This window comes from Furipterus horrens, unplaced genomic scaffold (genome assembly GCF_987537825.1).
Source record: "Furipterus horrens unplaced genomic scaffold, mFurHor1.1.pri manual_scaffold_4, whole genome shotgun sequence".
In the NCBI taxonomy this organism is placed as follows: domain Eukaryota; kingdom Metazoa; phylum Chordata; class Mammalia; order Chiroptera; family Furipteridae; genus Furipterus; species Furipterus horrens.
The window spans coordinates 49,496,180-49,517,890 of NW_028327174.1; the positions used below are offsets into that span (position 1 = coordinate 49,496,180).

The 21,711-nt window shown below is 36.2% G+C and overlaps 1 protein-coding gene across 1 annotated transcript in view; it reads right to left on the minus strand.

Moving 5' to 3' along the window:
- Positions 1 to 682: 682 nt before the first annotated feature.
- The window catches only part of CCNT1 (cyclin T1), a 29,975-nt gene continuing 8,946 nt past the window's right edge, over positions 683 to 21,711 (minus strand). The window contains exons 3-9 of the mRNA XM_090273088.1: positions 16,542 to 16,670; positions 14,279 to 14,339; positions 12,901 to 12,963; positions 11,185 to 11,230; positions 9,918 to 10,081; positions 9,683 to 9,753; positions 683 to 2,578 (exon numbers count right to left, since the gene is read on the minus strand). Coding sequence (XP_090129214.1) covers positions 1,178 to 2,578; positions 9,683 to 9,753; positions 9,918 to 10,081; positions 11,185 to 11,230; positions 12,901 to 12,963; positions 14,279 to 14,339; positions 16,542 to 16,670 — 1,935 coding nt within the window. The 3' untranslated portion in view covers positions 683 to 1,177. The remainder of the gene's footprint in view (positions 2,579 to 9,682; positions 9,754 to 9,917; positions 10,082 to 11,184; positions 11,231 to 12,900; positions 12,964 to 14,278; positions 14,340 to 16,541; positions 16,671 to 21,711) is intronic.

The window sequence follows — 21,711 nt, forward strand, 5'->3', positions numbered from 1 at the left end:
AAAATACAATGTCCTAAAAATCCCAAATCACAATTTCACTGTTTTCAGGATCCTCTAGCTTCATGGCTTCTCCCAGAACTATTCTCACACATGGTCTGGGCTTTCACAAGCAGGATGTATAGCACCTATCCCTTCCCATCTGAGACCCTTACCCAAAGCCCAACTTGAAAAAAGACACATCCAATTCTGTACAGCAGAAGCCAGCCTTGCTCTCCAAACCTTCCTCAACCCCACCTTTATTCTGAATCAAAAGAAAGAGGATAAAAGGGAAGTTTTTATAATGGAGTCCAAAATTAGGCCATTGGCCACACTTGCCCAAACTAGAATTCAGAAGGCTACTGCTCAATTGCAACATAAAGAAAGGGGAAAATACCAAGTCGAATACATGCCTCTTCATGTTCTAAAGGCCACACGGTATTCACACTAGTAGACTGTTGGGAAATGAAAATGGTGAGGGACAGGGAAGGAAAAACATGATATTTAAACACACACACTTAAAAACATACATACCCACACTTACATACACACTTAAAGATCTTAACACTTCAAGTGGCCAGAGATTATCTCAGAACTCATGGCCAAAAGCCTACCCTCCCATCCCCCCCTACACACCCTCCACCCTCTAATCCCACCCCCAGGACTCACTGCTATGTATCCCATACACACAGCAAAATCCCTATCCCTTCCCCAATTATATAAAAAAACTAAACAGATAACTTACTTTCTTTAAATTATTTTTTTTAAGTCTCTTAAAAGATTTTGATGTTTAAATACTTCCTCTCTTCTGACATACTAAACATCAAAAGGATCCACAACTATGTGAAATAACAAATCCTCCATATTTCAGTCCTGGCAAGAAGAGGGAGGATGATATCAGCTCTAATCAACCTAATTAGGAGGTGGAGAGGCCAAGAACAGAGAAAGTATTCTTAATCTTTCACAGCTTCAACACATTCTCAGCTCTCTAATACCAGTTAAAACTATAAAATAGTTAAATTTCTGAGGCAGCAGATATAATAACCAAGGCCCTCTACATCCTCCCACCTATGTCTCAATATTAATTTACTCCCTAGTCAAAGAAGGGAGACATATTTCATTAGGGAAGTAATTTTCTTAGTCCAGAATCAGTAGTTTAAAAAAAATGTTTTTAGAGAAGTTTCTTTTCGCCTCTTCTTTTTCACTTAGGAAGGGGTGGAAGTGGTGGAGGAGGTTCTGAAGGTAGAGGTGGTGGTCGGGGTTTGTCTGTATTGCCAGATCTGGAGGACATTCCTCCACCAGCCCGCGGATTCAGATATTCACCATAAGAATGAACAAATTCAAACGCAGGGGGTGGAGTGGGCTGAACACCCTGGGCACTGAGAAGGGAGTGAAGCATATTCACAGTATCTTGATAGTCTATTGTCTGGGTTGTGTTGTGACCATTGGCCCCAGCAGGGCCTTTATCCAGTTTCATATGAGGAACTCGAGTTTTACAGCTAGGCTGTGAATAATGAAGGCCACCTGTGTCTGAGCTATGCCCAGGCAACTGGGCCATTGTAGGGAGAGGAGGAAAGGAGAAATTTATGGAAGAAGATTTAGTACTTTTGGCAATCTTGGCTGGATGATCAAACACTGCCCCTCCAGTTTCTTCAGGGGGACCCCTTTTACGAGCAGAACTGGAGGAGGAGAAAGCACTAGACAAGCTATAGGTTTTGTGTGCTAAAGAGCTTGTCTGGCTACTATGTTTCGGATCGCCTGGCCGTTTGTTCCCAGTACCAGCTGGAAGCTGTGAGTGAGAGTGCTTGTGTGAGTGGTGATTATGATGATGATGATGATTGGAGAGGTGAGTCTTGTGCTTTTCTTTGTGCTCTCGGCTCTTTGTGATACTGTCATCCACAGAATTGTGCTTGTCAGTTGCAGCATGGACTTTAATGCGCATTTTTATATCCTCTGGTTTTGATGAGGAAGCTTTATCTCCACTTGCCACTGGAATTCTCATTTTGAGAGCTGTTTTGTCGGCCTTTTCCAGAAAAGGCCGCTCAGAATTTTCTGAGCCTTCTATGGGCATTTTCAGAATGACTGAAGAATGGCTATCATGCTGAGACAGGAGATTCTGGGCAGCATATGCATACTGTGACTTCACATTGGCCTCCATGTTCTCCAGTTGCCTCTTCTGGGCAGCCAACTCTTCTGCATGCTTTGCACGGTATTCTTTCAGTGATACTTTAGCTGATGGTGCACTTTTACTGTTCTGCTTCTGGGAAACGAATGCATTCGAACTATCCTGTTGCAAGGAATGATCACCTCCTATAAGTGCTACATTCTCACTAGTCCGATGACCCTGAGCAGATTCTACTTTAAAAGGAGGTTGGGAGGGCAGCCAACGCTCAGCCTGCAACATCTCCACACTGCTGGATGACTCTTTGGTGGCTGGAACGGAAGGCACTGCACTTGTGGCAGAAGTTGTTGACATGCTCATTAAACCTGCAATAGTTTTGTCTGAAGAGCTTTGGGAAATCATATTGAGGATTGTCTGCTCTGAAGTGTTTGCATCCGCTCCTCGGTCATCTGCTTTAGTTTTGTTGGCAGCCTGGCATGCCTAGAATGAAGCAAATGATATCTCTTCACTTCAAGTAACTTATTATACAGAAAAAACACTGAAATGAGTAGACTGTGCTTGCTTTGACATTGTAGTTATCTAACATAAAATTGATAATTATTACCATCAGAAGACATATGATTTTAAAGAGAGGGTAAGGGAGAAAGAAAGGGAGAGAAACATCAATTGGCTGCCTCTCGCACACCCCCAACCAGGGACCTGGCCCACAACCTAGGCATGTGCCCTGACTGGGAATTGAACCAGCGTTTTGGTTTGAAGGTCGGTGCTCAATCCACTGAGTCACACCAGCCAGGGCAGAGACATTAAGATTAACAAACTACAATCGAGAGTCAGGCAAACAGCATCTCAAAGAGCTCTCTGCATACTCATGCTCATTGCAGCATTATTCACAATAACTGAGATATAAAAGCAACCCAAGTGTCCATCTATGGATGAATTAATAAGAAATTGTGGTGTGTGTGTATGTATATATACACACAATAAATTATTATTAGCATTAAAAAAGAGAAGAAAGACTCTGGGAAGATGGCAGACTGGGAAGCTCCAGGAATCTGTCTTCCCATCTAAACAACTACATTTGCAGTATCCGTCTAATGGTAACTATTAATATTTTGGAACTCTAGAGTCTGTTGAAGGCTTGCAACTTCCACGATAAGCCTTGAACAGTAAATTGGGGTTAATTTCATTTCTCCGAACAGTAGAAACTATCCATCACCCACTGCCAACCATACAGCAAGCATCTGTGCATTCATTTCTGGAGTAGCTTGCACACAACCTTGGGAAGCCAGAGTGAGCAAAAATTGCTCTTTGCTCTAAATATTGGAAATCTGTGGTATGATCACTGGTTGCTGCTTCTGATCGCAGAGGTATATACCAAAGGCAGGCAGCCTTTATTATTGCACCTTCCTCCTTTGTTGCAAGCCCCTCCCCCTCTAGCTGAAGCAATTGCCAGGGGATTTAAAAGACCAACAGCCTTCCTCCCTTGTCACTTTTTTGTTTTTTTCCCCTTTGGGGAGTCTGACATTAAAGAGAAGCACATTCAAAACCAACTCCATATACAGGAAAAATAAGAAAATGACTGTACATGTCCAGGGAAATGCTCTGAAAAAACCTTAAGTTTATACTCCAGGCTGATCCTCAGCAGAAAAAAATCCTACAAAAATCAACTCCTCCGCCCCCCAAAATGAACAAAACAATAAGAAAAACAGCAAACCATGGGGGAGAAAACCTGATTTCCAGGGTCACCACATTATTAAATTCAAATGTCCTGTGTTCAACAACAAAAAATCACAAAGATTATTTTTTTAAAAACCAGGAAAGTATGGCACATTCAAAGGAAAAATTTAATCAACAGAAACTATCTCTGAAAAAGACCCGGTGGCAAATTTACTAGACAAGAACTTTAAAATAACTCCTTTAAAGATATTCAAGGAACTAAAGGAAGGTGTGAAGAAAGTTAAGAATAAAGCTTGCAAACAAAATGGAAACACCACTTATCAATAGATAGAAAACCTAAAAAGAAGCCAAAGAGAAATGCTAGAGCTGAAAAGTACACTAAATGGACAGCTACAGACCACGTCACATCACCACCACCCTGTACCTGCACAGCTGATACTACATGGAGGGCGGAAGGTGGTGGTCAGTGGTCACAGCCAGTCCTTGCAGCTGACTGGCCTGGGTAAATCCCTCCCATTGACCTGCCAACAGCAACCAAGGCTCAACTACAAGAGGAGGTGGGTACTCAGCCCACACAGGGGGCAGACTTCAAGTACCCAGGTTGGGTGATAAGAGACTGTGCCACTGGATCCTACAAGACACCTACTACATTAGGCTATGCTACCAAGACAAGAGTCATAGCAGCTCTACCTAATACATAGAAAGGAACACAGGGAAGCTGTCAAAACGAGTAAACAAAAAATCATGGCCCAAATGAAAGAACAGATCAAAACTCCAGAAAAATAACTCGACAAAAGGGAGATAAGCAATCTACTGGATGCAAAGTTCAAAACACTGGTTATAAGACCGCTCAAGGAACTTAGTGAGGCCCTCAACAGCATAAAAAAGATCCAGTCTGAAATGAAGGATTCACTAATTGAAATAAAGAACAATTTACATGGAAACAACAGAAGAGTGGATGAAGGCAAGAATCATATCAATGATTTGGAACATAAGGAAGTAAAAAACAACCAATCAGAACAATAAGAAGAAAAAAGAATCTAAAAAAAGAGGATAGTATAAGCAGCCTCTGGAACAGCTTCAAGCATTCCAATCTTCACATCATAGGAGTACCGGAAAAAGAGAAAGAGCAAGATATTGGAAATCTATTTGAAAATATAATGAAAGAAACCTTCCCTAATTTGGCAAACAAGACCAGGAAGCACAGAGACTCCCAAACAAATTGAACCCAAAGAGGACCACACCAAGACACATCATAATTAAAATGCCAATGGTTCAAGATAAAGAGAGAATCTTTAAAAGCAGCAAGAGAAAAGCAGAAAGTTACCTACAAAAGAGTTCCCATAAGACTGTCAGTTGATTTCTCTAAAAAATCTGTGCAGGCAAGAAGAGACTGACAAGAGGCATTCAAACAAGGACCTACAACCAAGATCACTCTATCCAGCAAAGCTATCATTTAGAATAGAAGGGCAGATAAAGTGCTTCGCAGACAAGGTAAAGCTAAAGGAGTTCATTACCACTAAGCCATTATTACAGGAAATGTTAAAGGGACCTATTTAGGAAAAAGAAGATCAAAACCACACACATTAAAAAGGCAACAAATTCACAACTATCAACAACTGAATCTAAAAAACAAAAACAAACTAAGGGAATGACCAGAACAGGAACATAGATATGGAGATCATTTGGAGGGTTATCAGCTGGAAGGGGTAATAGAGAAATGATGCCGGGATTAAGAACCATAATTGGTAGGAACAAAACAGGGGAATGTTAAGAATAACATAGGAAATGGAGAAGTCAAACAACTTATATATGCATGACCCATGGGCATAAACTAAGACTGGGGGGGAGGTTGACTGCTGGAGGGGAGTGGAGTACCAGGCTGAGTGGGCCAAAGGGGGAAAAAATTAGTACTACTGTAATAGAATAATCAATAAAATATACTTAAAAAAGAGAAATGATACCAAAACCAAAGACAGTACAAAAAATAAAAAACTACAAACCAATATCCCTGTTGAACACAGATGCAAAAATTTTCAATAAAATATTAGCAAACCAAATTCAACAATACATTTAAAGGATCAGATACCATAATCAAGTGGAATTTACTCCAGGGATGTAAGCATGGATCAATATATGAGAGTCAATCAACATAATATATGTTACCAAAACAACAAATAAAAATTACATGATCATCTCAATAGAAGCAGAAACAGCATTTGACAAAATACAACATCTATTTATTATGAAAAAAATGTCAACCAATTGGGACTAGAGTGAACATATTTCAATATAATAAAGGCCATGTATGACAAACCCACAGCTAACATCATACTCAATGGTGAAAATCTAAAAGCTTTTCCCCTAAGGTAAGGAGCAATACAAGGATGCCCAGTTTTATCACTTTTATTCAACATAGTATTGGAAGTCCTTGTAACAGCAATCAGACAAAAAAAGAAAAGGCAACCAAATTGAAAAGAAGCAAAATTGTGACAGTTACAGATGACATGATACTAAATATTAAAATACCCTAAAGACACTACCCCCTCCAAAAAAACTATTACACTAATAAATGAATTCAGTAGTTACAGGATAAAAAAGTTAATATACAGAAGTCAGTAGCATGTCTATACACTAATAACAAATTATCAGGAGAAAATATTAAGAATACAATCCCATTTACAACTACATAAAAAAAAAATTTTTTTTTTAACTACACAAGAATAAATTTAACCAAGGAGGCAAAAGACCTGCTATACTCTGAAAACTCAAAGACATTAATAAAAGAAATTGAACAACACAAATAAATAATTGGATGTATGCCATGAACTGGGGAAATTAATGCTTTTTAAATGCTCATACTGCCCTCATACTACCCAAAGCAATCTACAGATTCAGCACAATCCCTATCAAAATACCAATGGCATTCTTCACACAACTAGAACAAATAACCCTAAAATTTATATAAAATCACAACAGACCCCGAATTAGTCAAAGCAATCTTGAGAAAGAACAAAGCTGGAGGTATTAAGATCCCTGATTTCAAGGGATACTACAAAGTTATACAATCAAAACACTATGATACTGGCACAAAAACAGAGGAGGCCCAGAAATTAACCCACATTCATATGGTTAATTAATCTATGATAAATGAGGCAGGAATATACAATGGGGAAAAAACAGTCTTCAGTAAATGGTGCTGGGGAAACTGGACAGATACATGAAAGAAAAATGAAACTAGACCACTTTCTTTCTTTCTTTTCAAAATTTTCCTTTTTTTTTTTTGTATAGACCACTTTCTAATAGCATATACAAAAATACTTAAATATAAGACCTGAAACCATAAAATTCCTAGAAGAAAATATAGGCACTAGATACTTTGGCATCAGTCTTATTTTTTTGGTATGTCTCCTCAGGTAGGGCAACAAAAGCAAAAAGGAACAAATGTGACTATAATAAACTAAGAAGCTTTTGCCTACCAAGGAAACCATTAACAAAATGAAAAGACAACCTACTGAATGGGAAAAGATACTTACAAATGATATATTCAACAGGAGTTTAATATCCAAAACACAATAAAGAACTCATACAAGTGAACATCAAAAAAATACACACAAGCAATCCAATTTAAAAATGTGCAGAGGGCCCTGGCCGGTGTGGCTCAGTGCATTGAGCACCAGCCTGCAAACCAAAGGGTCACCAGTTCAATTCCCAGTCAGGGCACATGCCTGAGTTACAGGCCAGGTTCCCAGTTTGGGGGTGCATGACAGACAACCACACACTGATGTTTCTCTTCCTTTTTCTCCCTCCCTTCCCCTCTCTATAAAGATAAATAAATAAAATCTTAAAAAAAAAAAAAGTGCTGAGGAACTGAATAGACATTCTTTTAAAGATATACATATAGCCAAAAGACTTATGAAAAGATGCTCCAATATCACTAAATATCAGGGAAATGCAAATCAATACCATGATATATCACCTCACATCTATAAGAACAGCTCTGATCAAAAAATCAACAAATAACAAGTATTGACAAGGATGTGAGAAAAGGGAACCCTCCTGCACTGTTGGTGGGAGTTGGTGCAGCCACTATAAGAAACAGCATAAAGATTCCTCAAAAATTAAAAATATAACTACCATATGATCCATCAATTCCACTTCTGGGTATACACCCAAAAGTATCAAAAGCAGGGCTTTAAAGAGGTATTTGTACACCCACGTTCACAGTAGCATTATTCACAATAGCTAAAACCTGGAAGAAACCCAAGTGTCTACTGATGAAAAAATGGATAAACAAAATGTGGTACATACATACATACATACATACATATTGCAATGAAATATTACTCAGCCTTTAAAGGGAACAAAATCATACAATATGCTACAATGTGTATGAAACCTAAGGATATTATGCTAATTGAAATAAGCTTGTCACTAAAATACAAATACTGTATGATTCCACTTATATGAGGTACTTAGCAGTAGTCAAAATCATAAACACAGAAAGTATAATAGTCATTATCAGGGGTTAGGGGTCAGAGGAAATGGAGTTATTTGCTTAATGGGTATAGAGTTTTAGCTTTACAAGATGAAAAGTTATGACAACAATAGATGGTAATGGTGGTTGCACAACAATATGAATATATTTAATACCACTTAACTGTATACTTAAAAATGGTTAAGATGGTAAATTTTATCTCATTTGTATTTTGCCACACACATAAAAAAAAAAAAAAAAAGAGAGACAGAGAGAGAAAAGGAAATCCTGCCATTTGCAACAACACAGATGACCTTTGGCTAAGTGAAATAAGCCAGACACAGACAAATACTGCATGATCTTACATATTGAGCAATCTAGAATAGTCAAACTCAGAGAGGTGGAGTAAAATAGTGGTTGCTAGGGTGTGGGGAGAGGCGGAAACAAGGATGTATTAGTCCAAGAGTATAAAGTTTCAGTTATATAAGATGAATATATCCTATAGAACTACTACACAGCATAGTGTCTACAGTTAACAATACAGTATTATATACTTAATTGCTTCTCGGTCTTTCGGGTGAGAACAACTGTAGTACTGGACACTTAAAATTTATTTAAGTGTTCTATCACCAAAGAAAGAGTCACAGCAATCTATATCAATGCTACAAGGCAATTCAAAAAATGAGGTGCATATCTAAAATTCATTTCTGAACATCTATACCTTATGACTGCTTGTGTTTGCAGTTAGTACAAAAGCAAATTCTAGAAATTTTGGTGAGAATTTTGGTCTAGAAATTAAAAGATGATCTATGTGTTCAAGTTTCCACTCAACCTTAGGCAAACTCATTTTCCGGAAGTCATTCAACTCAGAAGAAAATCAAGCTTATCAGTATGGATTCTGAGAAATGCAGGAAATGTTTTTAAACACACTTTTTGACACTGGGAGGGAAAAAAAGAGGAGTGATTCCATTATTCATGAGACTTTGAAAAATATTTGAAAAAATTTTAGATCTCAATCTATATAAAAACAAAGTTTTAAGTCCATTTCAAAAGCAGGTAATGTCAAAGACAAAATTATGGCATCAGCTCTAATCCTGTAACTCTGTATCTTTCCTCTACCAGAAGCCAACACTCTATGACTCAAAGAAGCCACATTTTTTCCCCTAACAGCCTCCATTCAGAAAATACTCAATCAATGCTGCTGACCAAATAACTATCACAAGAGTTGCAAAACCCAAAATAAATTCTGCTATGACTACAGCCACTGACTCTGGGCCAGTACTCAAGATATGAAGTTGAAGTCATGATTCTTACGTAACTACAAAAAGGGAAATTGCAAATCTAGGGCACATATCCAGTTCTGGTTTATTCACTGGTGCAGTCAAAAAAAGAAAATGGTTTGTTCATAAGCTGACAGTAATAATTCTTACCCTCCAATTCCGAATTCGTTTGAGCCTGTTGGGGGTTTTCTCCAGAATCTGTAGAAATTCATGTGTCAGTTCTACAAATGAAACAGAACATTTAAGGAAAACTCACAGAAAGGCAGAAGTAGTCAAACAAGATTAACCTCAACTAACTATTTTGATCTGAATCAAGTCACCTTTGGCCAGATAGTGACAGATCAAGATCAAGTGCTTTTCAAGGACCCTTAACCCTAAAACTTACCATCTAAAAGTTCCAAGGTCACAGTGGCGTCAACATACTCCCACCAGTGCTTCCCATCAGTTGAGACTGGGATCTCCCAGTTGGACCACTTGCAAGCCAGATGAATGCAGACACAGGCCACTACAGGAGGTGTGTACTGCAGGCTAAATGTGGTCAAATGTAGGCTGACATCAGAGGAAAGGAAACAAGAGAGTATCATGAGCTCTCAATTCTGAACCCAAAGTTAAAACTCTCCATTATTTAAAAAAAAAGGAAAAAAACACTGGCAAACTATAAGGGTAAGAAATATCCAGTACTCTGATCTAACACTAAACACTACTTTCCATTAACCCATCTGCTCAGGTAACATTTATAAATTTTCTGACTACACATCATTCAACCCACATAACTGACAAACAAAAAACAAAAAATCTAAAAATTAAAGCAAATTGGGTACTCTATTTTTTAAAACAAGGATCAATTACTCTGAGAATAAGCTCAGAACATAAGGAAAATGAAAATATTTTTGACATGTATAATCCCTAAATCAAACACTTAAGGAAATACCCTAAAAAGTATCTTGTCTCTTGCCAGTCACAGGACTGGGCTATTTAAAATAATAAATAGACAACCACTCTCTCAAGTGTGAATATGCTTGATTGATGGTTTATTTTTAAAGTTTCTCCTATCAGTCTATTAAAAGGAACTTCTTAGTCCTCACAGTCATTAGGAATATCTTTGGTTTCCATGAACAACAAATAGCAAGTCATTTGGTAATCTAAGTTATGTATTAATTTTTTTCTTTAAAAAGAGAAGAAGAAAAAGTATTACAACTCTTTATACATATACAAGCCCATTTATCTGGAAATATGGAAAGAACAAGGAGTCTTTTAAAATATCCTAAATATTGCAGAATCCTCCAAATCAGGTTTTCAGTCACTGTCAATGAATTCCAGGTTTACCAACTTTCAGAACTATGCTCTTGGACATTTTAAAGCTAAGTAACATACAGAATTAAGTAGGTTATCAATCAGTAGTAAATGATTACATCACCATAGCAAATTAAAAAAGAACCATGGGAATTTAAGACACAACATGAAAACTGCATAAAATTCAACATTTACCATAGAATTGTCTATAAGACACTGCATCAAAGATTACTGCATGGGTCTTTGGGTTCTAGTTTTCTAAGTGCCAGATATCCTTCCATATGCCCCACAAAGTGACAATCCCAACCTAAGTCAAGTCCTATCCCAAAAATATAAAGGAAAAATATTAAAACATAAACCTGTTGGTTGCCATGAAGTAAGAAGTCTGTGCTAAGTCCTTGCTTGCTAAAAAAAGAAAGAAAAAAAAAAAAAGGTGAGGGAGAGGGAAAAATTATTAGTTCCATTTATTCTCAACAATAAATTAATAAGCATTTAATATCTGCAAGGTAGTGGTAAATGAGGCTGGCACGGTCCCTGACTATCTGAAATTTACATTCTACTAAAGAAAGATTAGCTTTCCTGGCTAGTGTGGCTCAGTGTGGATTGAGCACTGGCCTGTGAACCAAGTGTCACTGGTTTGATTCCCACTCAGGGCACATGCCTGGGTTGCAGGCCAGGTCCCCAGTTGGGGGCGTGCAAGAGACAACCACACATTGATGTTTCTCTCCCTCTCTTTCTCCCTCCCTTCCCCTCTTGCTAAAAATAAATAAATAAATTCTAAAAAAAGGCAAAGATTAGCAATTTTTAATTATTAATAAATAGATTGTTTACAGACCTAGGGGCTCAAATTTTACCCTGTATATCGAGTATCTGATACTTGTTTAAAATGCAATTCATGGGCAATTTCCTTAAGAGTTTGACTCAATGTTTGGAGAAGGACACAAGCAAGCATTTTTAACAAGTAACAGAGATTCTGAGGCAATGGTTCACTGAGAAATACTAAACTAAGAGACAAACTAATTTGGAGGCAAGATCAGAATCCAAAAGACCTTGATATGTTTGGAAAAAGTAATTTGTGCTTTAAAAAAACGTTTTAAATTGAGCAACCTGTGACTTAACACTGAAATAATAAAATAACAAAGTATTTCAATATTACCAAAAGAAAATTTCTTCTTCCAAAACAAAACAAATGTTCTGGCTGACAAAGCAAATTTTAATCTCCCTTAGATTAAATATTATCATATATCCATCTGTTTAAGCTTATCCTTGCTTAATGTAAACCATTTAATGCTTTCAAAATATAAAGAAATCAGAAAACTTTTGGAATTTCAGATGAAACATACATAAGCAAAATTCAAAATAAAACCAATTATTAGTTTGTTCCATTAAAGGCAATGAAATGCAAGATGGTGTGTTGATATTCTTGATACTACTATTTAAACTGAGTAAGAGAAACCAGAGAAACCAGGTTTCATGAAATTATAGCTACTAAAGCTAAATTAAAAAAATTTTTAAAGTCCTGACAAAGGATTGTCAATCATGGAAATAAATTCAAATAATTTCTAAATGATCCTCTGGGTGGTCTTTAAGAATGTCTAGGATAGTCCTGGCTGGTGTGGCTCAGTGGACTGAGCACCAGCCTGCGAACCAAGCAGTAGCAGGTTCAATTCCCCATCAAGGCACATGCTTGGGTTGCAGGTCAGGTCCCCAGTTGGGGGCACGTGAGAGGCAACCACACACTGCTGTTTCTCTCCCTTTCTCCCTCCCATCCTCTCTCTCTAAAAATAAATAAATAAAATCTTTTTAAAAAATGTCTAGGACAATCAACCCTACAATCAAATTAAGATTGCCCACTCCCAAGACATCCTTAAAATTGCTGTTAGTTCCTTATAATTTAGTGACTTTTCAAAATCTGCCCCCAGCTTTGTCAAACATCCTCATGAGGGTCACTCTCTTTAAATGGAGATGACCTAAACACATTAATTAGCAGCTGTGTTATATATTTATCCACAGCAAACTTAGTCTCTAAATGGTAAAACAATTTAAGGGCACTATCTCAAGCTGGGATTGCTTACCTCGAACAAGTTGAGTACACTTCACCACATGTGTATGCGGGTGATCAATTGTTAGTTCAAAGCCTAAAAAAAAGTGACTGGTTAAAAAGCTAAAGTACTCAAGACATTTTATACATCTTTTATCTGAGTCATCATTAAAGGCCTCCCTCATTTTCCGATCCCAAAATTGTTGTTCAGAGGCTGAGTCACACAAAGTATGCAGCATGCTCTTCTCTTAAGACATATGATCTCCAAATCTGCTTATCATATTTTGAGCTAGAAGGTACCACTAAGATAATAAAGCTAATGCAGTCTCAAGACCCCTGAAAACCAATATCTTCTAAACACATTTTAGGGACAACAGAATATAATAATGTATGGTTGGAAGGAGCAGTTTTAATCAAGTGATGACTATCTTGTAACACTTAACCTTGAGAAAACATTTTAAAACCTATTCTCTTACCTCAGTTTTGTTCCTTTTCAACAGTTTAATTACAATAGGTACTAATCATTTTATCCAACCCCAAATGGTCTTTACCAAAATTACTTACAAAGGATCAGTATGTCTATAAAATGTTTTGAGTGTCTCTTTTTGTGTATGTAAATAAAATTTTCTAAATAAAGAAACCTAGGCCCTGGCCAGGTAGCTCAGTTGGTTAGAGCATCGACCCAATATGCCAAGGTTGTGAGTTCAATCCTTAGGGCACAAACAAGAATCAACCAATGAATACATAAATAAGTGGAACAACAAATCAATGTTTCTCTCTCCTTTCCCCTCTCTCCCTAAAATCAATCAACCAATCAATCAATCACTAAGAAGTATTTTGGATCTTTAATTACAAGTTTGGTGATGTTTTTGTGACCAGAAATATGTCATAGAAACTTAACTCTTATTTATATCAATTAGGCTATGATAAAATTAGTTTTGCTATATGTTTCACTTAAAACCAGTTTCTAAGAATCTATCAATGAAGTTAAGCAAGAACTTACTATAGCTTGAATTCTCCCCCCTACAACCTGCTGTTCTAAACTGACCACCAATTTCAAAATAAATGCTATTATCTAAATATAATGACAGTTTTAAAAAATCCATGGAAGGAAAAGAGTTCTTTAAATAGTTTCTGCCGTTAGTTATATTAAAATTTAAAACTGCCAAACCTTAAAAAGCAAACCATTAATCCCAGAATGGAAAAAAACAGACAGCTAACTGCTATTTCAAAGGTCAGCTGTGCCTTCATGTTTTCTTCTATATAAGCCAGGGTAAAACTGAGCTCTACCACCTCTAAATTTGCAAAACCCTTCCAAGAGATTTTCCTCCTGCTTCTTATTTTGCAAATTCTAGAAATCATATCATATTACATGTATATTTCTTTAATTTTTTAAAGGGAAATAAACTTACCTAAAGTCTGCAGAATTATGCTTTCTAATATCACCAAATCTTGAACTTGTTGCAGGTAAGCCTGCAGATGAGAAGACACAGAAGGTACAATATATAAAGTGTAAGTAATTTTAACAATCCTTTCCAGAGAAACCAAAGCCACAAAAGGCAGGTGTGGAGTTATGAGGTAGAGTAGGAACTGAAATTAATCTTTATCCCTATTCAGTACAGATTCTCCTTTTAAAGGAAAAAAAAAAAAAGGTATACTGAGAGAAAACATTTATTCATAAGTAGCTACAGAAAAAACACCTGAGATTTGGATCACTTTCAGACTGACATTTTAGGTTTTAAAATACATTTGATATAGACAAAAGAAAATTAAAAATACGTCTTCTTCAACACCATCAAAAAACATTTGCATAGCATTCCTATAGGCAATGTAGGCAATCTCAAAACATTTGACTCCTGTCAAAATTTCCCCTTTGGGATAATGCTAGATTTCTAGAAATTTATAGGAGAGTTCAAAGAAAAGGGAACAAACAATAATAATGTAAACTAGCTCATTAATAATGTTTTAATATTGATTATCTGATGAAATGATAATTATGATTAAGTAAAACATTATTATATAAAATATATTAAAATTAACTTTATTTTTAAATTACATATTTTAAACGAAGTAAAATTTTTTTATATTATGCCCTGACTGATATGGCTCAGTGGGTTAAGCACCGTCCCACTACCCTAAAGGTTCACCAGTTTGATTTCCTTCAGGGCACATGCCTGGCTTATGGGCCAAGTCCCCAGCTGAGGGCACACAAGAGGCAACCGATCAATGTTTCTCTCTGTGTGATTCCCTCCTTTCCCCTTTCTCTAAATACAAATAAAATCTTTAAAAAAAAATTTTTTTTTTAATTATACATGTCTCCCCTTATATTTCCAGCACTGGACTAGAACTCTAGGAGAATGAGACTCAGGTGAGGAGTTAAGAGACTTTGTCAGTTAACCTTCAACTTAACTTATAATCTTTAATAGGTCCAGTAATGCCTTGATACACTAGTTCCCCGCTCCATATAATGAAGAAAATATCTTCCTCTAATGCCTCACAAGGAATAAAGACTCAGGTGTGAAAGTATGTAAATATTCTTCAGAAAAGAAAAAAAGAAGCAGGAAATTTTGTTTCATTTTGTTAAAATAAAATTGTTTTATTTGGCCAATTCTATAGACCAATGATGTTTAGTAGTCTCAAACCTAAATAAAAGCCCAGAGCAATGATTCTTTTCAACAAGAGCTACCAGTGTAGCTGAAAGAGAAAACCAAGGAAGTCAAGACACTGCCATGCAAAACACTTAATTCCCATAATTAGGGCCTATTATCCACACACACACACACTCTCACTCTCTCACTCTCTCTCTCTCTCAATACCCCCTCCAAAAAACCCACTTTCTCCAATCTGATCAGAACACACAATTCCATTTATCTATTTGATAAAGGATGGCTCATGCATCTACTGTAAGACTTAAATAACCCATAATTTTTCTCAAATGTCAGACCTCTTGATTTCTTGCAACTTACTACTCCCTGATCACTGGCTTACAAAGCCAGGAGAGATTTTCCTTTCTTTAAGAAAATCAAGAAAGGATGGAAGAAAAACAAGCTGTATGTATATGCATAGGATAAAGGTCTGGAAGAATATAGTATACTGGAACTGTAATCAGCAATATCCTCCTAGAAAGAGGAGGAAAATGCTTTAACTTTCACTTTAAATGATTCTTAATTGTTTGGATTCTTTTATAATGAGCATATAACTTTTGTAATTTCTTAGAAAATTCTCTTTGAAACAGTGAATGGTAAAAATATATAAAATATATAAAATGTATATATATTTTACATAAAATAGATGAAATACTATCTCAATATTTAAAATAAGTGGAAAATTAATATAATGGGAAAATATTTGGGATATAGTAAGTGAAAAAAACCACAAAATATACATATGTATAGCTATTCATAAAAAAGAAGCTGGAAATAATAATGATTCACTTAAATCTATGGTCCAAATTACACCTAGGTATTTTCTTCTGTTTTTCAGCATTTTCTGATTTTATTACAATGAATACAATTAACTTCTGCCATAAAATTTTTATGATGTTTTTGTTAAGGAAAAAACAAATATAAAAGGTTCCTTTAAAAGCCCCCATTTAGACTTCAAAATATAAGTTACAAAACTAGGTTATGATCAAAATAAACTGAGAAAAACACATATATGTAATTAATACCCTACCTCACTCCTAGTATCGGGAAGTGATTCCTGTGGATGGAGACAAGCATGTGCTACCTTGATGACGTGTTCCAACTTTTTAGGCTGCTCCTCTACTTTAGCTGCTAGAAATAAGGCCGCTGGAGCCACAGACTGGATGGAGAAAATAAATCATATTTATTATTTATTTCTAGATCAAGCTAGATCTAAAAAAGAACTAAGTCTGAAACCAGGTTCTTTGCTTAACTCAAACTTTATCACCTCATATGCTTTTTCCTGTACTTAAAATGTGCACCCCTACTATCTATTAACCCATTTCCACTTTCTTCAAAAATTTTTCATTAAAAGCTACCTGTGTAAGCCCTGGCCGGGTGACTGAGTTAGTTGGAACATTGTCTCATACACCAAATGACTGCAGGTTCAATTTCCAGTTAGGACACATACCTAGGTTTCGGGTTTGATTCCTGCTCAGGGCACATTTGGGAAGCAACTAATCAATGTTTCTGTGTTTCTCCTTTCCCCATTCCCCTCTCTCTAAAATCAATAAACATATCCTCAAGTAAGTATTAAAAAAAAGAAAAAACAGGCTACCTTTTCAAGAAGCCTCTAGATATAGACAACTTTCTATAAATGAGATTCTTAAGTTTGTATCAAAACTTTCTATACATTACTTTTCTAAAGATTTTATTTATTTTTAGAAAGAGGGCAAGGGAGAAAGAAAGAGAGGAACATTGATATAATAAAGAACCATCAACTGGTTGCCTCTTGTACGCTCACCAGGAACCAAACCTGTAACCCAGATATGTGCCCTGACCAGGAATCCAACTGGCGACCCTTTGCTTTGCAGGATGACACCCAACCAACTGAGCCACACCAGTCAGGGCTACATACTTTTTTAAAAGGAGTAAATTGAAATGTCCAAAAAAGGTAAATCCATACAGACAAGTAGATTAGTGGTTGCTAGGAGCTAGGAGGAGAGGGGAATGGGAGTGATTGCTCAAGTGTGAGGAGTTTCTTTTCCTGGGGTGACATAAATGTTCTGGAATTAGATTGTGGTGGTGGTGGCACAACTCTACAAATATACTAAAAACCAGTGCATTGTACACTTTAAATGGAAGATTTTATTGTATGAGAATCATCTTAATTACACTTATATGGGGGGGTATAAATCTTAACAAAGGGAATTCAAAGTATAATAGTATATTCAAGAGGTTATAACATGGAAGACACTTAAGGGGAAAAATATTCTAGCCAACACACAAGTAGATATCAAACTCAAGTACTCAACAATATAAATAGAGTGATATAACATATGAGGTCTGTCCAGAAAAAGTCCAACCATTGTTAATATAACAGAACAGTTTGCGTGACAACGATGTAACCTGGCAGCCAAGGAGTAGCCTGGAATGTGCATGAATGAATAGTGACAACTTCACTGTACTAGGCAGTGGAGGCTGTAGATGCCCTTGGGTACGCATGTATACTGTGTAACCATCACATTCACAATGACTGAGCAAGTAAAGCAACGAATCTGCATCAGATTTTGCATTAACCCTTTGAGTGCCATGCATAATTGCTAAAATTCATGTGAGAAATGCCAGGCTATTTTGCTAAGAAATGCAGAGTTTATGAAAATTGTCTATAAAAACATTATTATTCATAATAATTTGCTGAAAATTTCACAACATATAGTAAATACACTCTTCTTTTGTAAGCAGTGTTCTCTGATGCAATTTAGCAAAATATTTATTGCATTAAAATTATTTTATTATAACATTTTAGAAAAAATAAATTATTTCCTTCAACACGGCTTTTGAAGTATAATATATGGCATAATATAAAACCTATGATTATAATTTGAAAAAACATAGCAACATGGATAACAAGAAGTATGCCAAATACTGCATACATGTTTGAAGAAGAAAAAACTTAGGTAAAAATTATAACAGAATTAATATGTCAGTATTTGAAGAAGCGTAAAAATTCGAAATTTGGATCAACATCTCGAGAAAAAGTTATATCAATATATAAGCTGAGGTACAAAAAAAAAAGGGAACAAAACATAAAATACAAATTATTCCATTGTTATTTACATTTATAGCCACCAAAAATAGAGTCGCTGGGAGCGATGCTGGCACTTTTGGGAAAATTTGTCAGCGTCGGTCACAGTGACACTGGCACTCAAAGGGTTGAGCTTGAACATTCCTCAAGGGAAACTATTTGAATGGGCTGTAGATAAGGGCAACTGGTGGGTGGCAGCTTCTCACCACAACATACCCATTCAGCCATCATGTCTCCAGCAAGAGTTTTATGGCAAAACATCAAATCACACAGGCGACTCAACCCCCCTACAGCCCAGATTTGGCACCCTATGACTTCCGCCTTTTCCCAAAACTAAAATCACCTTTGAAAGGGAACATATAATATTTCAGGCCATCAATGAGATTTAGGAAAACACGACGGGGCAGCTGACGGGCGACTGGGAGAACCATGTGCAGTTCCAAGGTGCCTACTTTGAAGGGGACTGAGGCATCACTATCCTATGTACAATGCTTTTTGTATCTTGTATCTTCTTCAATTAATGTCTATTTTTCGGGAGGTCAGCTGGGAGGGGGAAGAAGGGAGAGGGAGGGAAATGGTGCAGGAATTCAGAAGCATAGTAGGAGGGTGCAGAATGGACAGGGGGATGTTAAGGAGAGCTTTTGATGCACACACAACCCGTGGACATGGACTAAGGGTGGGGGACTGCTGGAGGCAGGTGGACTGCTGGGTGGAGGGGAGCAAAAGGAAAAGAAATTGGGATAATTGTAACAGCATAATCAATAAAACACACACAAAAAGTCTTTTTCATATTACATGGCTGGGTACTTTCTGGACAGACCATCTATATGTATGTAGCCTGGTGATCTGCAGAATCTCAGAAAGTAGAACTTCTCTTGAATCAAAGATGGCAATGACAAAAGCTAGAATTCACCAGGAATAAAAGAAATTTTACAGAATTGAAATATCTATTTCACTTTAATGAACAGAACTGACATGCAGTCTAATACAGAAGTCTCCCATTATACTTGGGGGATACATTCCAAGGCCTCCAATGGATGTCTGAAACTTTAAATAGTACCAAACCCTATGTAGACAATGTTTTGTTCCTATACATACATACTTCTAATGACGTTTAATTTATAAATTAGGCACAGTACAAGATTAACAATGACATAATAAAACAGAACAATTAAAACAATACTGTATATCTTAATAAAAGTTACGTAAATGCGGCTTGTCCCCCTCCCTCCCCAACTAAGATGGCTGGTAAGGAGAGGGACTACAAAAGATTTCGTCATGTTACTCAGAACAGTGATCAATTTAAAACATATCAACTGTTTGCTGCAGGAATTTTCCATTTAATATTTTTGACACGGTTAACCACATGCAGCTGACCATAAGCACTAAAACCGCTGAGAGCAAAAGCACAGATAAGGGAGGACTACAGTTGTATCTTTGCTGTTTTGTGTTATACTTTCATAGAACCGATTTTTCTTCACAATTCAATACATAGTAACAGTTATCTTCCTTCCTGTTTGTTGCAGTCACATATGTAGCTTGCTACATTTACATTCCTAGAGTTTAGGGTTAAGGGAAGAAGCAGAGGAAAATGGGCATGAACAAATGTATGGTGAATCAGGGCATGAAGCACATTTTGAACACTAAACTGAGTAGGTTACGCGATACAGATGTGGGACACAAAAGGTTTTTAACAGAAGTGACACTAAGGATTTTAGAAAAATATGTAGTTTTAAGAACTATTTAGAAAGAGTAATCTGGTGTTAAGTAGGACTGAAAGGGATAGGATACACTTAATTATTTACAAGAAAAAAAATGTAATAATCCAAGCATGGGAAAAATTTAGAGTAGGCACTAGCAGTAGAAATAAAGAAAAAGTTTCCAGGTATCACTTGTAAAATAGGCCTTAATTAGATATGTGCATGTATCTGCACACAGAGAAAAAAATTCTAATGGAATATGCTCCAAAATGTTAAGTGTTATCTCTGAACAGGGGATTATAGGAAAATCATTTCTCATTTATTCTGTCCTCTTTCAATTTTATAATGATAATATACATTTATAGGGACAGAAAAATCACTAACAATATAAAAATTAAAATTAAAGGATTTTAAAACTGATTGAACAGTGTGGAAAAGAAAAGGACAACTCAAAGACAACACTAAGATTTTAAGCCTTCATATTTGCCTTCAAGGGGCTAAAAATATATTTGAAAGGAGCTAACTAAAATATGGTATACAAAAAATGGCTAACAAGGCAAGATAGTAACTCAGTAAAGGCCTGAAAAAGATAATTTTAATCTAATTTTTGTGCAAATCATCCACACAAATACTTATTTCTTCTTATGGAATCACTTATCAAGTTGGCTTATCAAAATGTTTTCTCAGCAAAGGCAGTTTCTCAGAGGAGTTCTTACAGCAGGTATAAGATTATTCTCCATTTTAAAGAATAATAATGCCAGCTATTATTTATTTGTTTGCTATGTGCAGGCACTTCGTAAAATAATTCTTTTAAATCCTATTAACTACTTACTCTAAGTGGCAGGCACTATTACTGACTCCAAAGAGATGACAAAACTGAGACCTATCTAGACATGTCTGACTCCAGAGCACATTCTCTTAACCTCTAAGCTTGACCTCATACACGCAATCAAATTTGATAGCTATTAAAATATAACCTATATTTTAAAATATATAAACATAAAATACAGAGTAAACATACACCAAATTGCTCACCACTGTTTTTATATTCCCCTGCTTGAAAACAGTTAAAAGTGTACATGTAGAAAATCAGGTAATGAGGTTAAATTTCTTCTCAAAAACAGAGTACATGTTAGGCCAGAACTGAAGTAGAGGAAAAACAGTAATTTAATCATATCCACTAAAGCAATAAAATGAATATCAATGAAAAGCACGTTCTCTACCCTCACTGGAAATACACAGTATCTTGATCTGAGTAGCGGTTACATATATAAAATAATGCAAGAAGTAATTTAGTTGGACACCGTATTTTTGTGCCTAAATTAAAAAAAAATTTTTTTTAAGGCAAGAGCTCTAGGCTTCAAAACACTATCAATGATGAGACACAACAAAATGAGAAAAGTATTCACAACACATGACACAGAGATCTAATA